The following is a 22,770-nucleotide window of genomic DNA, read 5'->3' on the forward strand; positions in this document are numbered from 1 at the left end:
TGTTACTGTCTGAATGTCAAACCCATCATTAACTCATCCAGGTGGACCTGGCTTTCCAATTTTTTCTATACTATTACTCTGTGCCCTCTTAAGGGGTAGTGATATACTCGTACATAGGTATGAAAAGATTTAAAAGTTAATAAAAAAATCTTGTATTTCACATTTCTCCGAATGGTCTTGAATTAACAAAAAAATAATGTTATTGTTAATTTTACGTATATCACAAAGAAACACTACACTTGTTGGTTGGCAGGCTGTCGTAATATTCCTGGAAGTGGGTTTTGCTGGCTGTCCATATAACTATGTTATTACGGTGTCACTACACCTACTGCTGATGTAAATTTATTGCGTGTGATATATACTGGCTTCAAATAAGGTCTCTATCTAAGACGTACTTTGCAAAATTATGTTACATTTTGAGTTTAAAAAAATATATTTTTATTTTAATGTATGCATTGCATGTAGATCTGTGAAAATTAATACCTTACCTACCTATTTCGGGCTCTCTGACCCTTTAAGCATTAATTTCAATTGCTTTAAGTATAACAGATATTTTTCTTTAAGTAAAAAGGTTTTTTTTTTAATTTTATAAACACATATTTATATATTTGTAGAGTGAAAATGCTCTACACAGAACATATTAAAAGGAAAAGAATTATTTTTAATTTTTCTTAAACTTTATTTTTGTATAAGAATCATATATTACTACCAGTTGGATTACGATAAAATTTTGAACAATTATTACAATTTCTCATCCTAGACACCACACATAGGTATTACTTTTATCACGAAAATAAATAAGTCCTGTTCAGTGCAGTACCATAAACGATAGTAAAACGGGAGCATAATAGAGGCCACATATACATACATACATATAGTCACATCTATATCCCTTACGGGGTAGACAGAGCCAATAGTCCCGAAAAGACTGAATGGGCACGTTCAGCAGCTCGGCTTCAGCCAACCTAAGAAGAGCTTACAATAGTATTGCGGGGTGGTTTAATACAGTTCAGCTTATAACGGACTGAAGTTGGGAGCTCATCTTGAAAATCCGGTGTTTACAAATGAGTAAGTGATATGATAGATTGTAATGTTGTTGGCATAAACAAATGATAATGTATCGGTACGATTGCCAGATACTTGAAGAGGCCTAGGAAGCTTGGTTTTGAAGCGTACCTATGCCCCTTCGTAAGTGTAGTGAGTACTAAGATAGTATCCTTAAATTTCCACCAGTACAGGTAGAATCGGATCTTGTATACATGAAGTCGCTGACATGACAATTTTCTTTTATTAATTAACATAGATATAAGTTCAACAAAATAAAATTAAATATCACAAAATATTATTTGTTTCTCTCTTATAAAAAAAATCCTAACTGAATAGAAGCTGAGCTTTTAAGTTCTTCGCTAATTCTCTACAGCACACTAAACAATTAAGGCTTTTCTCAGAACTCGGCTTTAGAAAAATGTCTTAATTGAAGATTTAATATGAACTTTAACGAATAAATAAACAATACTGAAATATGACAAATGAGAGTAAAAAAAAACCTATTTTATGATGGAGTTACTTCATTATATACATCTAAATTTATTGAGTTATACGCTTTCAGACTACCTATAATCGATTTTTGTCAAGTTAACTATGGTCCGTGTATTCTTTTTGCTACAGACTTTACTTTCTCTTATTAACAAATCGTTGAAACTAGGTGGGTAGGTATGGGACGTTGACACGGATAGTTGCAGTTTCAGAGATTTGTTGCGCTGCGCTGGCGCAGCCAAGTCTATTAACTTTGATTTCAAATTTGTATCTATTTGATCTTCCGTTTTTGTAAACATTGAAATGCGGTTATTTTTTTGGAAATATTATTAATAAATATATTTTTTTAAAAAAAGCTTTTTAAATTTAGCAAAACTTAGTAATCTAGATTCAACAGAAAAAAGTAATACCTATTTCACATAACTTTCGAGGTTTTAATGATTTTTGGTGTCAAATAAAAATAAAAACTTGGATGAGACAATGAAGGTTAAATAGTAAAAAAACTTGGTCTAACTTTGTTTTTAGAAATGTCTAGTGTATTATCTACAAGACAAAGAAGTTGAATGTTACGTAAAGTAAATGCAACTGCAATCGAGTGTTAGGCGGGCGAGCGGACAGTGAAAGGCGGCTCGAGCGAGCGCCGACGCCGGTGGATGCAAGGGCGCCGTGCGTCTTGCCGAAATTATTCGGGGCTCGCTGCACAATCGATTTTTCCCGCCCGATGCGGAAAATTCTTCGGGGCGGGGCGGGTGAAGCGGCGAGGAGGGGGCCAAGCGAGGGGGGCATAGCGCCAGGGGGGCAGGCGGAGTGCAGCGGGGCGGTGCAACGCGCGCCGCCGTCCCGGCCGTCAGGCAGACAGTAGGACGGCGACGCCACTGTGAGTCGGTGACCACGGCGCTTGGAGCGCGCTCGCCGCATCGTGACATGTAGCGCGGCCGTGCGCCGCAGCCCCGCGACTCCACCGCCGGTGGCGGCGCGCCGATGCGCCTGCCGTCCGGCCCGACGCCCGCGCCGCGATCCAACACGATACACACGATCTCTCTACCAGTGCCGCTTTCACTGTTATACCTGAAGCGAGCCCTTCAGCCCGTCTGAATCGTCGGATGGAACCCGGAGTGCGCCGATTCGCATCAAGGTTAGACGAATATTTGAATGTGAGTGTTAGTGCGCCACCCGCCGAGCCAGCGCGCCCTGGCGCACCCCCGTGCTACAACAGCCCTGGCTACGCGCGAACGTCACAACTCCGTAGCACTATAGGTAGGTCCCGAACACGTGAAAGGGTAGAACGTCAGCGGTACAACAGTGACTCACTCGAAATTCCACGTTAGACTGTTGCGTGTCTGCATTTCACCTACTGCACTAAAAAATATGTCTTGAAATTTTCGATCATATTTTGTATAGCATGTCTCGTTATTGATAGACTTACATACTCGTAAAAGTATTTAATATTTTTGACGATATTACTAAAACAAAGAAAAATAATGAATCATGTAACATCACGTTACAGATTACATAGATTATATCCTTGCGATCGATAATTTCAGAACATATCCTAAACGGTACAATAACAGAACGTAGAGCGCGATAATGGTCTACGGCGACGCCTACGAAGCGAAGAAACGAAGGGAAATAGATATGTGTTGTTTTATTGTAGTGTTTTGATCATTTTCTACTAGCACTGAGTTTGACTAGTTTACGTGTAGTTTATAGTTTACCAACATTTAGCAAGTAGCTACGTCTATGAAGTCGCTTAAATGTTATTTTTACACCTATTTATTTTTCGTTCTGCTTAAATTTATTTTTTGAAAAATATAACCAAGCTAGTTTTTTTTATATAGATATTCGAAGTTTGTAATTCCAATTGCTTTTTAACAATGAATTTTTGTTATTGGTAGTTATTCATTAATTTATTATGAACATAATGTTATACTTTCTTTTATTATTGCCGTGTGGTTTCCGGCACCTATACAAAAAAGAATAGGACCAATCCATCTCTTTCCCATGGATGTCGTAAAAGGCGACTAAGGGATAGGCTCACAAACTTGGGATTCTTTTTTAGGCGATGGGTTAGCAAGCTGTCACTATTTGAATCTCAATTATATCATTAAGCCAAATAGCTGAACGTGGCCATTCAGTCTTTTCAAGACTGTTGACTCTGTCTACCCCGCAAGAGATATAGACGTGACCATATGTATGTATGTATTTATATTAATGTATGCTAAGGGCTTTTTGTTTGCAATTATTTGGGTAAATAAAATCAACGAAATATGGACAAATTGATTGCGATTAAAAAACATTAGCTCCAAGCTTGATACAGTAACCCATATACATAATTAAATATAAAAATATTGTAAAATAAATTTGTCCGCGCTAGTAAAATACTATGTTTATCCAAATTATGCCATGGTATTGCTGGGCTTATAAAGCCCATACCAGTCCAGTCTTTAATATCATTAAATAAGATTAGACTAATCACGTCTCCATCGCCTACGGGGTAGATAGAGCCAGCAGTCTCGCAAAGACTGAAACTCAGCTCAGCCACGCTAAGGTGCATGGCTCAATGATGCAAGCGAGATATAAACAGAGATAGGTTGCTAGCCCATCGCTTAAAAGAAGAATCCCAAATTTGTTAGCCTATCCCTTAGTCACCTTTTATGACATCCATGGAAAAGACAAGGAGTGATCCTATTCTTAGTTCCAGAAATCAAACGAAAATATTATATTCATTGGAAATAAGATTGAAATATTTTTAACTCTCCTTAAAACCAATTTTGAGTTTTCAATAATTCATAAGAAAATAAGTTAATCCCTACTTATATTTTTTTTTAAATGTAAACATATCGAATGGGTACCTACATACATATAATCACGCCTTTATTCCTTGTGGGGTAGACAGAGCAAACAGTCTTGGAAATACTGATAGGCCACGTTCAGCTGTTTGACTTAATGATAGAATTGTATACACATACTTTCTTTCATTGCTTTGATATAAACTTTTTATTAGAAATATTAAAATAGATATATTTTGTATATAAATATAGAAGGTAAGTAGTACTGGAACATTTGTTTTCTTTTATATTGTTGAGTATTCAGTTCGACATGAGAATTAAATAGACACAATAATTTTATTAAACAAATGAGGTATGTAGTGATAAAGAACACCATAGCCTATAGAGAGCATATATAGCAATTCAATGATCGATTGATTGATTGCAATTCATTGTTCTCAATTTCACAAAGTTATTTATAGTAAAACTTTTCGGCAATTAAGTATCATTATGTTTGCGTTGTGCTAGTTGCACCCTTATCCGTAACAATTATATTTTAAAATCAGAGCTGCATCTCAACCTTAATTTATCAAATAATATTTATTAAAATTTGTCTTAAGTTATGTTAGTTCTATTTGACAATTCCCATAGGAACGAATCTCATGGATAATTCCCAAAAAAAATTTGTCCACCTCTTTGCCAAATTTTAATAAAATGTGTGCAGATGTTTTGAAATTCATTCATTACAAACAGAAAAAAGCTTTAAAATGATTAGTTACTATGATGAAATCTGATATAACTAGCGGTTGTCCGTGGCTTCGCTCACAGACATAGTTTTATTAATTTAAATTATTAATCCTACGTAAAACACAGTCTTTTAAAGTAGGTAAAAGGTACTCTTGTTCTTCTCACTTTCTTCTTCACTCACTTGCTCTTAAAGACTTGTACGCAAATTCATATGCCCTATGACTTGTTTTTCCGTTCCCGTGGGACTTTATAAATATCCTTTAAATGTTCACTACACTGTCTTAAGAAAAAAGACGCCAAATGAACGATATTTATTAAATTAAATAGCTTTTCCCGTGGTTTATCTTGGCTTATTGTCGTTCATTAAGAATCCCGCGCGAATATTCCATTTTTCCGTGATGAGAGATACGTTACGTCCCATAAAATGTTCTTCTCAGTTCCTTAGTCTGTTACCTCACAAGCTTTATTCACTCAACCAATATTCACTCTTTGCATGTAGATAAGTCGTCAGGAATTACTTCTAAACGCGCAACTTTTTGGATGATTGATTGATATAGTTACCACTGCAAAAATTCCCACTACACTAAATGCTTTTTTCATTCATATATCCTTTGCTAAACGTATTAAATAACTAGCTGTGCCTGCGACTTCGTCCGCGTGGAATAGTTATTTTGGGCATCATTGAAGCCCTCAAGGATGCTCCTTCCACGATTTTTTTCACATTTTCCATTATTTCTTCGCTCCTAATAGTTTAATAGTTGCATCTAGACGTTATATAGCCTAAAACCTTCCTCGATAAATGGTCTATTCAATACAAAAATAATCTTTCAAATCGAACCAGTAGATCTTGAGATTAGCACATTAAAAAAATAAACAAACTCTTCAGTTTTATAATATTAGTATAGAAAAATCTAAGTGCCTATTTAAACTAGAAAAAATATTCTAATAGAATTATAACCAGAAATATGTACCTACAACTTACAAAAGAAAAAGAAATGAAAATAAAGTTGAAACGCCTGTGCAATACTGTCTTGCCATCGTCGGGTCTTCCCATACTCCCTTAGTGGAGTCGGAGTAGATTGGTGAGGGCTTTTGGCCCTCTTCAATGGCATCATCGCTGCCTACGACTGTAGGCAGGTCGATAGGGTGGCCGTGACGGCCTCGGTCTTCACGTCTTCATACACTGGGAGTTCCCATCAGCGGCAGCGTCGTCACTGGTTGACGACGTCAGCCGCAAGGCAGCGAGGGGAGGGTTTCACCCGACGGCCCGAAGGGAGCGGAGTGGAGCGGATGCCGCGCAGGTGGCTGTGTGATGACGCGTCCGCCCTCTCGAATATCTAGGTTCTCCCACTTCAAGTCCCTGAGCATCGTCGAGTTCCTCACGTAGCGCGGGGCTCCGACGACTGCTTTGAGACTTTGGTTCTCTTGGGCTCTGAGTCTTCTCCTGTTGGTCTCAGAGCAGAATGCGTACCACGCCGGGGCCGCGTACGTGAGACGGGATCTGACGTACGTTTGGTAGATCCCGAGCTTCTTCCTCAGGGGGAGGCTGGAAGAGAGAACTGCGTGAAGTCTCCCCCTGGCTGCCTTGGTCATGAAGCTTGCGCTCGCCTCCTGCCCCTTTTATACCCTGCCGCCGCTAGCCGCGTCGAGCGCGGCAACCGTTACGCAAAAATAATCCTTATAGCATGATTCAGTATTTACGCGCGATGGCTTGTTAGGGTATTTTATTTCATGTATAAGTTTGGTGTTTCTATACCGATTTCGATGATTCTTTTTTTATTGAATAGGTACTTATATTAATTTTTAAGAATTATGAATGAGTGTGAGTGTTATTGGTATTATAAACATCAGAGTAAAGAAATATAATCAGAAATCTCCGAACTGCTAAGCTATTCGGAATTACACGTGTTATTGCGAGTCAACCATAAAAGATAGACTTATGCTGTCTTGGGATATTTTTTAAATAATTTTATGTAGTATATTTCCGTTATACATGGTTTTGCTGTATCTTTAACCATTAAGGCTGCACACGCGACGGAAGCTTAAAAAATCAAGTAACTTCTCCCGTTTTCCCAACATTTCCTTTCACTGCTCTTCTCCTAGTGATTGTAGCGTAATAAAAAGTATACTATAACCTGCTCAGGAGTATGAAGAATAACTGTACCAAGTTTCGTTAAAATCCGTCAAGTAGTTTTTGTTTCTATATAGAACATACAGACAGACAGACAGACAGACAGACAGACAGACAAAAATTTTACTAATTGCATTTTTGGCATCAGTATCGATCACTTATCACCCCCTGATAGTTATTTTGAAAATATATTCCATGTACAGAATTGACCTCTCTACAGATTTATTATAAGTACTAGCTGTGCCCGCGACTTCGTTCGCGTGGAATAGTGACTATGAGCAGCGTTTTTTTTAAAATATATACTTATTTTTATTTTGGATCATAATCACAGTCATTTTGGGTAGCTAAAAAACCTACTTTAATGGCGCGGCGCGGTTCTCGGCGCGCTTTATATACCTACCCGCGCGCGCAGTCGTCGTATGCAACCGACAAACGTCCATCCTAAGCTGAACCGCGATTCCTAAACCGATAATTTTTATTTAACTTCTCTATAAAGATATTTATTATAAATAAAAATAAAGATATTTATTATAAATAAAAATTATTATAAAGTTTCAGTAAATTCTACTAACAGAGAAAAAAAGTAGTTATTCGTAATAGAATTAACTCTTACTAATAATATAAACGCGAAACTTTGTATAGACGCATATTTGTTAGTCTTTCTCGCAAAAACTACTGAACAGATATGGATGAAATTTGGCAAACAGTTAGTTTAGGCTTGGAAATAACAACACTTATGTTACTTTTTACCGCGGGATAACATCTCAGACCCACGGGAAACTGGAAGGAATCTGTTCGACATTATTCTTAAAATTCAACAGCTTACAAACTACCTTCAGCCGTAAAAGAACAATGTTTTTTCATTCCCATGGGAGTACTATGATTTCCCTCGGTAAATTATTCTTATAGTTTATGATATCAGCCTAAACTAACTTAAGTAGAAAGAATTTAGATGAGCCCTTTTAATTTTTTTCCCATGGTAATCCAGTCAATTCCAAGGTAATAAGTAACTATAACATATTCTATTAATGATTGTAATTTACCTATCTAGTAACAATGATCGACGTCGTTCGTTGACCGGAACAGGCGTTAAAAAAACAATATACTACCGATTCCCATGGGAAACGGATGTTTTCCCGCGGTAAAAAGTAGTCTTTATGTTGCGCCAGGCTCTAAAATATGTCGGTACAAAATTTCAACCAAATCCGTCAAATAGTTGCGGAGATTAATGGTGCCTATGTATAAGCATAGAATAGTGTTCGACGTGATTCTTTAATTTGACATAACTTTTTTATTTATGAACCGATTGACATGAAACAAACACTAAAGCATAACTGAAGCATACCACAATATATTCGTGAAAACCGCATCCAACTCGGTTCAGCCGTTTCTGAGATTAGCGTGAACAGACAAACAGACAAACCGACAAACAGACAAACCGACAAACAGACAAAAAAAAAGTTAATTACGTTTTTGGGTTCGACATCGACATAACAATAACCCCTGCTATTTTTTTTATTTTTATTTTCAATGTACAGACAGCACTTTTCTACAATTTTATTATATGTATAGATAGATTGTAATTTACCTATCTAGTAACAATGATCGACGTCGTTCGTTGACCGGAACAGGCGTTAAAAAAAACAATATACTACCGATTCCCATGGGAAACGGATGTTTTCCCGCGGTAAAAAGTAGTCTTTATGTTGCGCCAGGCTCTAAAATATGTCTGTACAAAATTTCAATCAAATCCGTCAAATAGTTGCGGAGATTAATGGTGCCTATGTATAAGCATAGAATAATGTTCGACGTGATTCTTTAATTTGACATAACTTTTTTATTTATGAACCGATTGACATGAAACAAACACTAAAGCATAACTGAAGCATACCACAATATATTCGTGAAAACCGCATCCAACTCGGTTCAGCCGTTTCTGAGATTAGCGTGAACAGACAAACAGACAAACCGACAAACAGACAAACCGACAAACAGACAAAAAAAAAGTTAATTACGTTTTTGGGTTCGACATCGACATAACAATAACCCCTGCTATTTTTTTTATTTTTATTTTCAATGTACAGACAGCACTTTTCTACAATTTTATTATATGTATATAGAAGAAGATTGTAATTTACCTATCTAGTAACAATGATCGACGTCGTTCGTTGACCGGAACAGGCGTTAAAAAAAACAATATACTACCGATTCCCATGGGAAACGGATGTTTTCCCGCGGTAAAAAATTGTCTTTATGTTGCCCAGGCTCTAAAATATGTCGGTACAAAATTTCAATCAAATCCGTCAAATAGTTGCGGAGATTAATGGTGCCTATGTATAAGCATAGAATAGTGTTCGACGTGATTCTTTAATTTGACATAACTTTTTTATTTATGAACCGATTGACATGAAACAAACACTAAAGCATAACTGAAGCATACCACAATATATTCGTGAAAACCGCATCCAACTCGGTTCAGCCGTTTCTGAGATTAGCGTGAACAGACAAACAGACAAACCGACAAACAGACAAACCGACAAACAGACAAAAAAAAAGTTAATTACGTTTTTGGGTTCGACATCGACATAACAATAACCCCTGCTATTTTTTTTATTTTTATTTTCAATGTACAGACAGCACTTTTCTACAATTTTATTATATGTATAGATTGTAATTTACCTATCTAGTAACAATGATCGACGTCGTTCGTTGACCGGAACAGGCGTTAAAAAAAACAATATACTACCGATTCCCATGGGAAACGGATGTTTTCCCGCGGTAAAAAGTAGTCTTTATGTTGCGCCAGGCTCTAAAATATGTCTGTACAAAATTTCAATCAAATCCGTCAAATAGTTGCGGAGATTAATGGTGCCTATGTATAAGCATAGAATAATGTTCGACGTGATTCTTTAATTTGACATAACTTTTTTATTTATGAACCGATTGACATGAAACAAACACTAAAGCATAACTGAAGCATACCACAATATATTCGTGAAAACCGCATCCAACTCGGTTCAGCCGTTTCTGAGATTAGCGTGAACAGACAAACAGACAAACCGACAAACAGACAAACCGACAAACAGACAAAAAAAAAGTTAATTACGTTTTTGGGTTCGACATCGACATAACAATAACCCCTGCTATTTTTTTTATTTTTATTTTCAATGTACAGACAGCACTTTTCTACAATTTTATTATATGTATATAGAAGAAGATTGTAATTTACCTATCTAGTAACAATGATCGACGTCGTTCGTTGACCGGAACAGGCGTTAAAAAAAACAATATACTACCGATTCCCATGGGAAACGGATGTTTTCCCGCGGTAAAAAATTGTCTTTATGTTGCCCAGGCTCTAAAATATGTCGGTACAAAATTTCAATCAAATCCGTCAAATAGTTGCGGAGATTAATGGTGCCTATGTATAAGCATAGAATAGTGTTCGACGTGATTCTTTAATTTGACATAACTTTTTTATTTATGAACCGATTGACATGAAACAAACACTAAAGCATAACTGAAGCATACCACAATATATTCGTGAAAACCGCATCCAACTCGGTTCAGCCGTTTCTGAGATTAGCGTGAACAGACAAACAGACAAACCGACAAACAGACAAACCGACAAACAGACAAAAAAAAAGTTAATTACGTTTTTGGGTTCGACATCGACATAACAATAACCCCTGCTATTTTTTTTATTTTTATTTTCAATGTACAGACAGCACTTTTCTACAATTTTATTATATGTATAGAAGATTGTAATTTACCTATCTAGTAACAATGATCGACGTCGTTCGTTGACCGGAACAGGCGTTAAAAAAAACAATATACTACCGATTCCCATGGGAAACGGATGTTTTCCCGCGGTAAAAAGTAGTCTTTATATTGCGCCAGGCTCTAAAATATGTCGGTACAAAATTTCAATCAAATCCGTCAAATAGTTGCGGAGATTAATGGTGCCTATGTATAAGCATAGAATAGTGTTCGACGTGATTCTTTAATTTGACATAACTTTTTTATTTATGAACCGATTGACATGAAACAAACACTAAAGCATAACTGAAGCATACCACAATATATTCGTGAAAACCGCATCCAACTCGGTTCAGCCGTTTCTGAGATTAGCGTGAACAGACAAACAGACAAACCGACAAACAGACAAACCGACAAACAGACAAAAAAAAAGTTAATTACGTTTTTGGGTTCGACATCGACATAACAATAACCCCTGCTATTTTTTTTATTTTTATTTTCAATGTACAGACAGCACTTTTCTACAATTTTATTATATGTATAGATGGAGAGATTTAAGTGATCTGCCGGAAACTGGTATTTTGTCACAAAATCTAGAAAATTCATACATACATAAAATACGTATATATTAGAAATAAATTTATTTTCGTAATTATCTAAGTATGAAATACGTAAGTGTTGACTATTCTAACACATTTCTTACCAATTATTAAAACCTTACACTTCTTAACAACAAATGCTTTTAATGTGCGCTGCCTCTTTGACTATGGATTTTCCTTTTTATTATGGTTGACTGGAAGAAATTCCGATTGGGATAAGTCCGCCATATCTATATCTAATGACTGTTCTATTTTTGTTACATTTCTTTTTATATGCAAAAAAGAGTTTACAAACAAACAAATAGAATAAATTTCAAGACACCTGGATCTGACTAGTAAACAACGGCAATTGCATACACTTCAGTGTTTCCCATTTTCCATCAGCCCAGCAGAGCACCGCATAGTTTCGTCCTATTTTTAATTTATAAAAACGGATTGATTGATTCCCTGGCCCTAACTAAGATAGGCCAGGAATTCAGGAAAATATGGCATTGGTACCTATTTCTCTTCGAAGCTTCGATTAATACATACATACAACGACGACTATATCCCTTGCAGGGCTTAATGACAGAATTGAGATTCTAATAGTGACAGGTTGCTAACCCATCGCCTAAAAAAAGAATCGCAAGTTTATAAGCCTATCCCTTAGTCGCCTTTAACGACATCCATTGGAACTAGATGGATTGGTCCTATACTTTTTTTATTGGTGCCGGGAACCACACGGCACTTTTATTTATAGTGTGTTATATGCGTTCAAAGGCAAATTGTAAATAAACAGCGCATCTATTTCTATGAACAAACCTAGGCTGAACCAAGGAGTTTGTTTTCGTTCACACATTTCCTGTCACACGGGACAATTGTAATGACTATAACATTTATATAGTAGGTACAACGAGGCTCATCTATTTACAAATGTGCTATGGACTGACCAGCTTGTTTATGTAAATTCTTAGTTCTTACTACGAAAAAAGTGTGGCTTAAAAATTCTAAGATGATATGATAAATGTTGTGTCCTTTTGATTTAAGATTATTGGTGAAAAGGCACATACATAACATCAAGTGCAGAGTTAACTATGATCTGATATGGGTTCGGTTCCTCTGCGAAGGTTACCGAGGTCGGATGGAAGTCGCTTTGTGTAAAACCTTACCTTATTCAAAATCATGGTCAAAAGGTACGCACCGAGCTCCTCTCCAGAAAATTGATAATATTACCGGGATTAATGCCAAGAGGAACAAGAGGAAGACTTTGTTTTAAATTGCATTCTAAAAAAATATACATTAAGCATTATTTTCAACTCAAAAATGTTAGTAATAACATCTTAAATATACAAGACAGTCGTCGTTTTCTTTTAACGACGTGATACTAATCTGACACACACACAATACAAACGCAAAAAGTAAATCTAAATGAGGTAGTCTATGGCGTCTACGTCCCAGACACTAGTCATATGTGCGGCAATTAGCATTGAGACGGCCATCCGCATAATATTTCGGGCATAGTAACTACATCTGCAGCCCAAAAGTCAGCTGCCAACCGCATTCTCACACATATTCACCTGACCATAAAGTAACGATGATACAGAAGCATCGACGGTATGTTTTTTTTTAGTAAGTGGCATGTTAATCTGTGAAAGAGGACACCGTTTTTCTAGCTGGCTGACATATCAACGCATAAGCCACTGTTTTGTTTTAAGTACTTTAATCTACTTTTCCAGAGTAGTATTCTGCTATGCGTATGTTTTTTTTTTTACTTTTTCGGCCTGATGACAGCGAATCAAAAGTTATTAATTACACAAAAAAAGTGAAAATTTAAAGCTTTCAGTATTTAGAAGAATAACATTATAAAAATATTTACATTATGCGATTCGTTACTTCAAGCACTAATATTTTCGCGCGATACCATTCCGCGCCCTCATTGTTTTATGATTTAGGCCTAGACATCTAACTATAAAACCGTCCGCAACAGACTGACGCGAAACAGTGAAGTGTGCGTCCGGACGTAGACTTTACCCTTGAACGCCTGCACGATAGATAAATTCAGCTCCAATTGGTGCATTGATAAAAAACTTGATAACCTAATTAATCTATAAGGCTTACGGAATGCTATTTTTAATATATCTATATACTATAAGCAAAAGAGTCACATAATGTACCATGATTTTGAGAAGAGACTACTTTTGAATAATTATGATAAATTAAATAAGATAAAAAAATTATTTAAACTTAAAATAATTAAATTTACTATTAAATTTGCATAAGGTTGTCTAAATATTATAATTGTATAATTTTTGCAAAACTTAACAAATCTACCAGTATGTGTTAAAAAGGTCTTGTAATGTTGAAATATATTTTAAGATAATAATAAATAAAATAAAAAATGAATAAAAATAAAACTTAAAAGAATCAAATTTAATACTGAATTAATAAGTTGTCAAAATTTTCTACTAACAGGCTTGAAATACTTTACAAATCTGTTTGTTGAAAAAGTCTTGTAAATTGTTTGAAGAGTATCTGAAATAAAGGGCCCGTTGATGTCTATTGAAGGGCTTTGTTCCTTTTCCTTATCATGATAAAAATATCTTAGATGTATTAGTATTGGTTATATCTAATTGATTTTATGTACATGCAATACTTCATGTAATTTATACTTATAATGACCATGCATTATAAGTATTAAATAGAAGCCCAGTCAACCGATCTTGCACAGCATAGTGTCCACGTTTTTTAAATTTTATCTTTGGTGTGGTATCCTTTATGACAATCACTTAGCAATCCCGACCAACAGATTGGTTTGACATCAAAAGTAACGATTCATCTGTATATTGACATACATACGCTTTTCCCGAGTGGTAGGCAGAGACTACATTTTTCTTTGACTTGCTTCGATATATTTACATTAGAATATTGAAGCTAAAATATACTCGTACTGTCCGCTATTGGTAATATTATAGTTTAAGTAATGTACCTCATGGAATTTAAACGTTCAATTGTGGTGAATCCTTTCCATGTAATGGTTGTCTGAAAAAAAAATCACCATAAATGTAATAATGCAAACTATAACATTTTATTGTAAATTCGGCAATGACTAATTCTCGATCAAACTTAGATACTTATAACTAAAGTAAAAGAACGAATCAACAAGAGCGATAATAAAAAGTGACTGCCCAACTTGCAAGACAAAAATCAATTCTATCATTATAGATTATATAAAACTTGTTTTAATTTGATAAGTTATTCATCTGTATGTATGTAGGTAGGAAATCCCCGAAGTCATTTAACTATACAATACCAAAATAAATAACACCATAAGTTTATTTGTCTTGGACCAATATTTGTAATAGTGTAGTTAAATGAGATTCTATTACAAAAGTGCTTAGAATAGATAAGACATACTATGAAGTTCCTTCTCTCTCCAACTCTTTCTTCTTTCTCTTGGAGATAGTCCCGGTCACATCTTCACCATGGTTCTGGATTGGGTAAGTTAGGGTTTTTACACGAAGCAACTTCCATCTGACCTCCGCAACCTTTGCAAGGGAAACTTTTTCGATTCTTGCAAATCTCTTCTGCTTCACCGCTCCCACTCACCTCATCATTCTTTTCATGCAATCTCGTCAGTTAAGGCTACTCTTTACCTGACGTTTCACCAGGACGTCCCTGATTTGATAAAAATACGCTTGCCGTTAACATTTACATGAAGACACAAGACGGTAAGTCCTAGGCAGGCATTTGTAATACGACTGCGCCAAAACTTTTCAAAACATGTTTAGTGTCATTTGCATTTTATATTTCTGTGCATCCATTATCTTCAAGTCTGCATTGTATAAAATCTAAACTTATTAAAAACATGCCTAGAATTTTCCTGTTTATTTCGTCTTCATCAACATTAAATAGGTATTATATAATGAAAGAAAAATAAAACCGATCACATATCTATCTCTTTAGCACCTTTGCATAATTGCATTAGAAAAAGTGTATGTATGAAGACGTAAATACGAGTATATTGTGTATGTGTTCTAGGACTTCCCCTTATATAAAACATGTTTAATTATGTATGCTCCAATACCGCGCTTCTGGCTAGATATTACAAAAACCTATAAAATATTTCCATAGTCGTGTATTCTCACTATCCTATATAGGCGGGCTAGCCTTGTGTCACACAACAGCGATACTTTTTAGCTGTGGAACACACGCATACATGCACATATACACACATCTATACATAAACATTAAACGCGTCTGCCGGCGTCTATTATATAAGTTGTGCATGGCAAGGTTGTAAAAACGAAGATATAGCCCGTTCCTGATTAGGCGATGGCTTGAACATGTGATCTATTCTTCCTTTTGATAGTTGGATTTGTAATTTTGTATTATTTAGTTAAGTTATTGAACAACGTTATTCAAGTGTCTATGATTTTGACCTCCTGCATACTTACAGGATTCACGAAGTCATTAAAAGTGTAAAGTATAGTTTTCGCAGATAGATTACAGATAGTTTTAGTAGTCTGATTGTTTTTATTTTATCTAGCTTGTTAAATCTTAACTTTGTGCCTAAAAGCTACAAATGGCTAAATGTACAGGGTTATTAAAGACAAAATGCTTTCATTTGATAGTACAGAAACTGAGCAAATATGGAGTGAATCCCAACAAAGCCTGCCTTTTTACATTTTAATGGAAGTCAAGCGATCTATAATAGAGCAGTTATCACCTATCGCATCCAAACTAGTTTTTATTATAGCAAAAAACTAATAATTCTGCACTTTTGCTGAGTTCCCCTTGGAAATAAATTGCTAATAACACAAGCTCCCCACATGCAACGCGTCTAACGGCCGGTGGTTAATCAAATTATATCATGCTTGCTTATCTATTGCTAATTAAAGAATGTCAAAGTGAAATTAAAAAAATATGTATTCGCCGGGTCTAGTTTCTAGGTTTTTCATTCGTTTTTTAATTCGTTAAAGTCGAGACTGGATTTTTTTTGCTATGGCTCTTTAATAAGTATCTTTATTTAGAATTTTAAGTCCGTCTAATAGATCATACCCAGCCCTGCTCATTAAGTCGATTGAGGATATGTAGAGATGTATTATATAGGTAATATTTTTCTACAATGTCACTTATTTAACTTGTCTTCGAAAATTCTTTGAGCATTGTATTTCTTCCAATATACAATTTACATAGACTTTCATTCAATTTTGAATGAGCTTTGTGTTTTGTAAGTTTTTACCAATATGGATGCGAGATTACTAAGTTTAAGAATTACGAGGTTTAAGTGTAATACATACGTATGTATGGAGAAAGGCGTGATTTTATGTATTATTAATCATGCCTTTTTCCTTTTGAAGTGTAATTTATGTTATTTTTCTAATTAAGATTACAACATAATTGTTTTACTTAAATAGAACCTATAAACTTAAATTACAAAGCTGTTATGAGAAGAACTCTCCAAATGAAATTTTTGAGAAGATTAATGAATTATATTAGAACCACAGACGCGCTACAAAGCAAGGCCTATCGAAATGCATATCTAACAAAAAACGAAACTATGTCTACCTACAGACAGACATTTTGGATGCCTTTTTTTTGTCTGGCGCGTCAAACCTGTCTAGACTAGTCAGAGTTGAAACCAAAGATAGTTTTAATTCGTTATAGGTACCCATGTGTGCAATGGATATATATTTAGTGATTTGCAAAAAAAAAATGAATTAAAAATTACACAATCAGAATATTATATAATGTAAGTAGTTTATACTAATTCCGGTAGAACTATTCATAAGAACTTTCAATACAACCTACAGTTGCAATTTTGTAATATGACATGAATTTTTTTTTGTTTTTATCGAAATTGTATACAATCTTTTTGTTTATAGCCCTCGGAGATTACTTATTGAAATCAAAGCTGTTATCACTTCTTAGACTAAGGCGACTAAGGCATAGGCTAATATACTTGGGATTCTTCTCTTAGGCGATGGGCTAGCAGCTACCTGGCACTCTTTGAATAGCAATTCTATCATCAAACCATAAAGCTGGAGACCGTTGGCTCTGCCCACCCAGTAGAGAATAAAGAGCTTATTGTATATAAGTATGTATGTACGTAAATTTACAAAGTTTATACAAATTTCGTTTAAAATACAAATTAAACTTTCTGTTGGAATTATAAAGTAAGTTACATTTTCCATAAATTATATATAATCACGCCTCCTTTCCGGATATCCGGAGCATACATCTTTTCACTTGCTTGACGATCTCTGCACTTTTTTTTTGCTTGATCCACATTCATCAACCTTCTCTTGCAGGCTTCTCCTTTGCATTAGAACGTCCCGATTCTATCAAGGTATGTTGCTTTAGGCAATCCCTTTTCAAAGTGTGTTCTCTGGTCATTAGTTGCCAGTATTCACTATTTCATCGTCCTTGCACAAAGTTCTTATTTTAAAATTTTAAACTAACCTCATCGGGATTCCCAAAACACAGACGAAGCAAAAAATCATAATCGCATAAGCGGAGGTCGACGCGCCTACGTTCCCTGGCCATCGCCTAGTGTATTCTCACGAATATATTTTATATTCAATCATTGAAATCTATCTTTTAAATTACATGTGTTTTGGATACCTATTTATTTAAGTTTTATCTTGTTATTTATCGAATTAATTTTTTCTGGATTTTTCATAGTCCTGTGCAAGTACAAGTTGTAATGAAACTGGTGCTTACACGACTGGACTTCTCACGCAGATAGAATGAACAAATCAAGCGACACTTGGATTATTATATTATATACTTAATTTTTCTCACTGTAATAATCTTTGTTTAATGACTTTTATCTGGTGAATGTAGTCTCGGGTAACCAATGCTATTTAAAATTAGTACGCACTCAGACAGACATACCTTTCTAAACTAAAAATACATTTGTGCTTCTAGTTTTATAGATGCACTGATAAAAATAACAAAACAAATGAAGGTTTTTATGCCTGTTTTTTGCTCGCATGTGATGTAACATACAGTTACGTAGTTTATGCCACCACATTGAATATTTAACTGCTTGTAAATTGGTAACTCATTTAAATCTTCTTTTTATAGTAAGTATCTCTATTTATTTAAGGTTGGTCAATTGTGCATACTAACATATTTCATCTCTTTCCCTGTACACTTGCACACGACATCTTTCCTTTTCCTTTTACCACCACCAGCTTCACCAACTTGTACCCAACTATCACTCACGCCTCACCAAGGCACTCATTTGTGTTTCTGCATCACATGTCCCAGGACTTCCCATTGGTTACTTTGTGAATTAAGGTAGTAGCAAACATACATCATACTGTCCACATTTCAAATGCCTTAATTATTTATTTACTTACTTTAGTCGTAAGTCAAAGTGTCCTAGCTGACATCTAGAACATTCTTCTAGATGTAACGATGGAGCATTTTGATGCGCAATGAAACTTCGAAATTCCAGTTAGAAAAACACTCATATAATAAAGATAGAGGGATTCCAAACAATATGAGTGGTTAAGCGGTCGATACAGGGACGGTTAACAAAAATCATGCGTGGGCGCAACATATGCTCTACCAACGCATTGCGTCTCTCGCTGGACAAGTTCACATTAAATTAACGTCTAATATTTGCTATAAAATGTCGCAAATTATAATGCATTAAATTATTTTAAACTAGTGAGAGCTTTATTTGACAAGGGCATGTCTTTGTATTAAAAACACAGTCAAATACCTAGTTATTGTCTAAGATTCTTTTAAAGCATTGAGAACCATCTGAATTAAGTAGCAAAATTTATAATTCGTTGAAATTATTCGTGAACAGCTCAGTTTCATAATAATTTTTATATTTTTTATGCGTATTAAATTTTATAGTTAAACAAGTGCAACATCTATCACTTAGTAAGTAGTATTATGCACATACACACACACACACACATACACATAATCACGTCTATATCCCTTGCGGGGTAGACAGAGCCGACAGTCTTAAAAAAAAGGCTGATAGGCCACGTTCAGCCGTTTGGCTCAATGATAGAATTGAGACTCGAATAGTGACAGGTTGCTGGACTGTCGCCTAAAAGAAAAATCCCAAGTTTATAAGCCTATCCCTTAGTCGCCTTTTACGACATCCACGGGGAAAGAGACGGTCCTATTCTTTTTCCTATTTGTGCCGGGAACCACACGGCATTATGCAAGGAAAAAAGATCCTTTATGTGTAACTCAGGATATCAAAGGCAAGGTTTATATAAAATCACGATACCGTCTTCGCCTCCGCCTTTACTTTTCGTATTTACCTAATAATGGTGCCCTGCTAGAAGATATTTCTCAGTGGGCTGGCTTTGAAATTGTTTAAAGAACAATATTATTGGCTAACAGGTGTCTGCCGATGCCATGTGCATGGAGATTAAGACCTCATCCTGCATAACATCGGGCAGATTGAATCTCGATAAAAGCACAAAAGTATTCGGTAAAAGATGTAAAGCTTTTGTATTGTTATTTTTATTGTTACGTATGGTAAAGGTTATATTTAGAGTGAGTTAAAAGGGTTATTTAGAGTGAATTCTAATATTGCATTTTGCCAAGTGGTGCCTTTAGATGCGTGGTAGGTAAGGATTGGCCCAGACTGGCACTCTATGTGGCGCGCATTGTTGAAATTGTGTCACGATAATGTCTAATTTTATCTACTAATAGTATTGTAGCATGTATTTTTTGCAGTCAATTCGTTGCCATGCATACTATTTGCAGTTTGAACAATAAATGAACACTTGTTGACATAGCGAATGACCTATATTCGTCCTGTTGCGAATTCTAGTGGCAACTTTACCTACTGTGTAATGTAAGTTTCGTAGACCAAGTGGCAGAGTAATATTATAATTAGTGTTGTATGGGCGTCCATAAAATTGCAATAAACATCATCAAAATTATTTTTCTATGTTTTTCACTGTCTGTCTAATGTAACTTGTTGTTAATTTTACCCGTAGTAGTGATAGTACAATTCAAATAATATAAAATGCGTGACGCGGCGATTTTTTTACCTTAGTTCCCAAATATCCTACGGTTTATTTATTAATTTAAACTGTTAAAAAGACAAAATCGCATAATTTTCACAATATCACTTTCTCCATATTTCTAATCTATGAAATTATTATATAAATATTGCAAAATTTTTAATTTTAAACATAGGTATCAAAAATTATATAACTGATGACAACAAAAAATACTAACATTATTTTTGGTTTTTATAAGAGACTAGAGAGCACCCGCGGCTCCAACCGCGTAAAGCGAAAAGTCACGTTATCCTTCGTTCTTGTGGGAATTTCCGAATATTCTTTCTTATCGGATGCCTACTGCATTATAGCACTTATGTGCATGCCACATTTGAGCTCGATCGGTCCAGTAGTTTGAGCTATGCGTTGATAAATCAGTTAGTCAGTCACTTTTGCCTTTTTTACATAAAATAGTCGAAATGAGAACTTCTTCCTTTATTGAAGTCTGTTAAAACACAGAAGAAGATGTACACAAATGGTTTATTTGCGACACGCTAACTACCTTCCATTAAAGGTAACTTAGAAAATTCCATATGTAAAATCAAGGAAATAAGTGTATCTATTCGGAATTTTTGTACATCGGCATTGAATCACAATATTGATTCTTTGAGTGCAACGATCTATATGTGTATTAGATTTAGGCGCGACCGGATGCTCCCCCGACGTTACGTATTTCGCCAATCGGTAGGCAACTGTGCAAAGATATCGCGGGCTGTGTAGGTACGCGGTATTTTGCATGACCTTGATCCCCACGCAGCTCGCGTTGAAGTGCGCGTGTATGTAAGGCCGCTACCACACTGCTCATCTCCTCTGAAGATGACCCTTAAAAAACGATTGTTATCGCTATGTTACCAACTACGCTATTTATAACCTTTATCTATTAGTGTTTTTGTTATTGTTTTAATTTTTTATATCGTGCCAACAGGTATTTTTTTATTGGCGATAGTTAATCGTTATGTAGTCATTACTCGGCGTACACAGCTCACGCTCTAAAATTATTTGATCGGCACCTAGATATATTTGCCGGTGACGTTTCACATTGCAGTTGGAAGGCGTTAAATTTTTATTGCTTAAATATATAATTATGATGATTATAAAGAACTCAATGATAGGTGGAAATTTAATGATTCAAATGCGGGGTTTCATAAAAAAATAAACTGACGTGAAGGTGTCAGCGCCCGCAGTAGGTATGTGTGTAGTTACACTATTCCTTCATGCTCTACTAGATTTACGGAATGGGCTGAAATTAGGAACAGGTAGACACGGTTTGACTTAATTCTAAAGCAATTATTATAGGATACAGTTTGTTTAAATTTTTAAGGGAGGGAAATCTTTGGGTAATAGCTTTTATGATCCGTAGAACTACTCATATTCTTAGTTCATCATTTAATTTTTCCCTGTTTAGCGTAAAATATTTTCACGGTATAATCTGTGCGTTTGTGCAACCACCTTCCAATCTTTATCTAGCGTGCTCCGGCTACCTGACCTCTCAACAGAATACGACGCTATATCTTACGGTCTTTCACCAGCTTTCGTAGGTCAAGATTCTACTAAGTACATACCTTTTTGATTCGTACCTTTTTTCCTTCTTTCCTTAGCTTTATTGCGCATTCTATATAGGAAAGGAACCTACTTATGTTTCGCCGCGGGCAAACGCTAGTATTTTATGAAACATATATACACACTTACTTTATTGGTTAGTAGCTATAAAAGGTTTGAAGGCTGCCTGAAGGAGATTACACAATAAGATATGTCTTTTGTGAAATAAAGGAAATCTGTTCGTTCATTTCAATAAAATTTTAAGTTAAAAAAACGAACAATTGTTTACTTATTCTGAAATTAGAGTTTTTAAATATTTTATCATTTTTATTTTACTTATTTCTAGTTACTATTATTATGCATTGATTAACTAATTATTATTTTACTTAAAACTGGTTAACTAGTAAACTGAGAATTCTATAGAACCTAGTAAATGAGAATAGTTTGAATTTAAATTAAACTTGGTACGTAAGTACCAAACAATAAAACCATCGTCTTTTCTTGTCCTGATTTCGGATACTTAGATCTAATTATCAAAGTAAAGATGTTGAAGATGTCAGCACTTGTGATATATCTAGACTTAGCAACGTGTTGGATTGTTTAAACAGTCAAGGTTAATATAGGCTATAAAAATGCTCCTAGCTAACCACACAATGGTAAAC

The 22,770-nt window shown here is 35.2% G+C and overlaps 1 protein-coding gene across 3 annotated transcripts in view; it reads left to right on the top strand.

Moving 5' to 3' along the window:
• Window positions 1–2,388: 2,388 nt before the first annotated feature.
• LOC106134692 (protein tramtrack, beta isoform) overlaps window positions 2,389–22,770 on the top strand; it is a 44,026-nt gene continuing 23,644 nt past the window's right edge. Inside the window, exon 1 of one of the 3 annotated variants that reach the window (XM_013334796.2) lies at window positions 2,389–2,793. In XM_013334796.2, coding sequence (XP_013190250.2) covers window positions 2,640–2,793 — 154 coding nt within the window. In that variant the 5' untranslated portion in view covers window positions 2,389–2,639. The remainder of the gene's footprint in view (window positions 2,794–22,770) is intronic. The other 2 variants (XM_013334795.2, XM_060945800.1) reach the window with 2 other exon arrangements.

This window comes from Amyelois transitella, chromosome 9 (genome assembly GCF_032362555.1).
Source record: "Amyelois transitella isolate CPQ chromosome 9, ilAmyTran1.1, whole genome shotgun sequence".
In the NCBI taxonomy this organism is placed as follows: Eukaryota; Metazoa; Arthropoda; class Insecta; order Lepidoptera; family Pyralidae; genus Amyelois; species Amyelois transitella.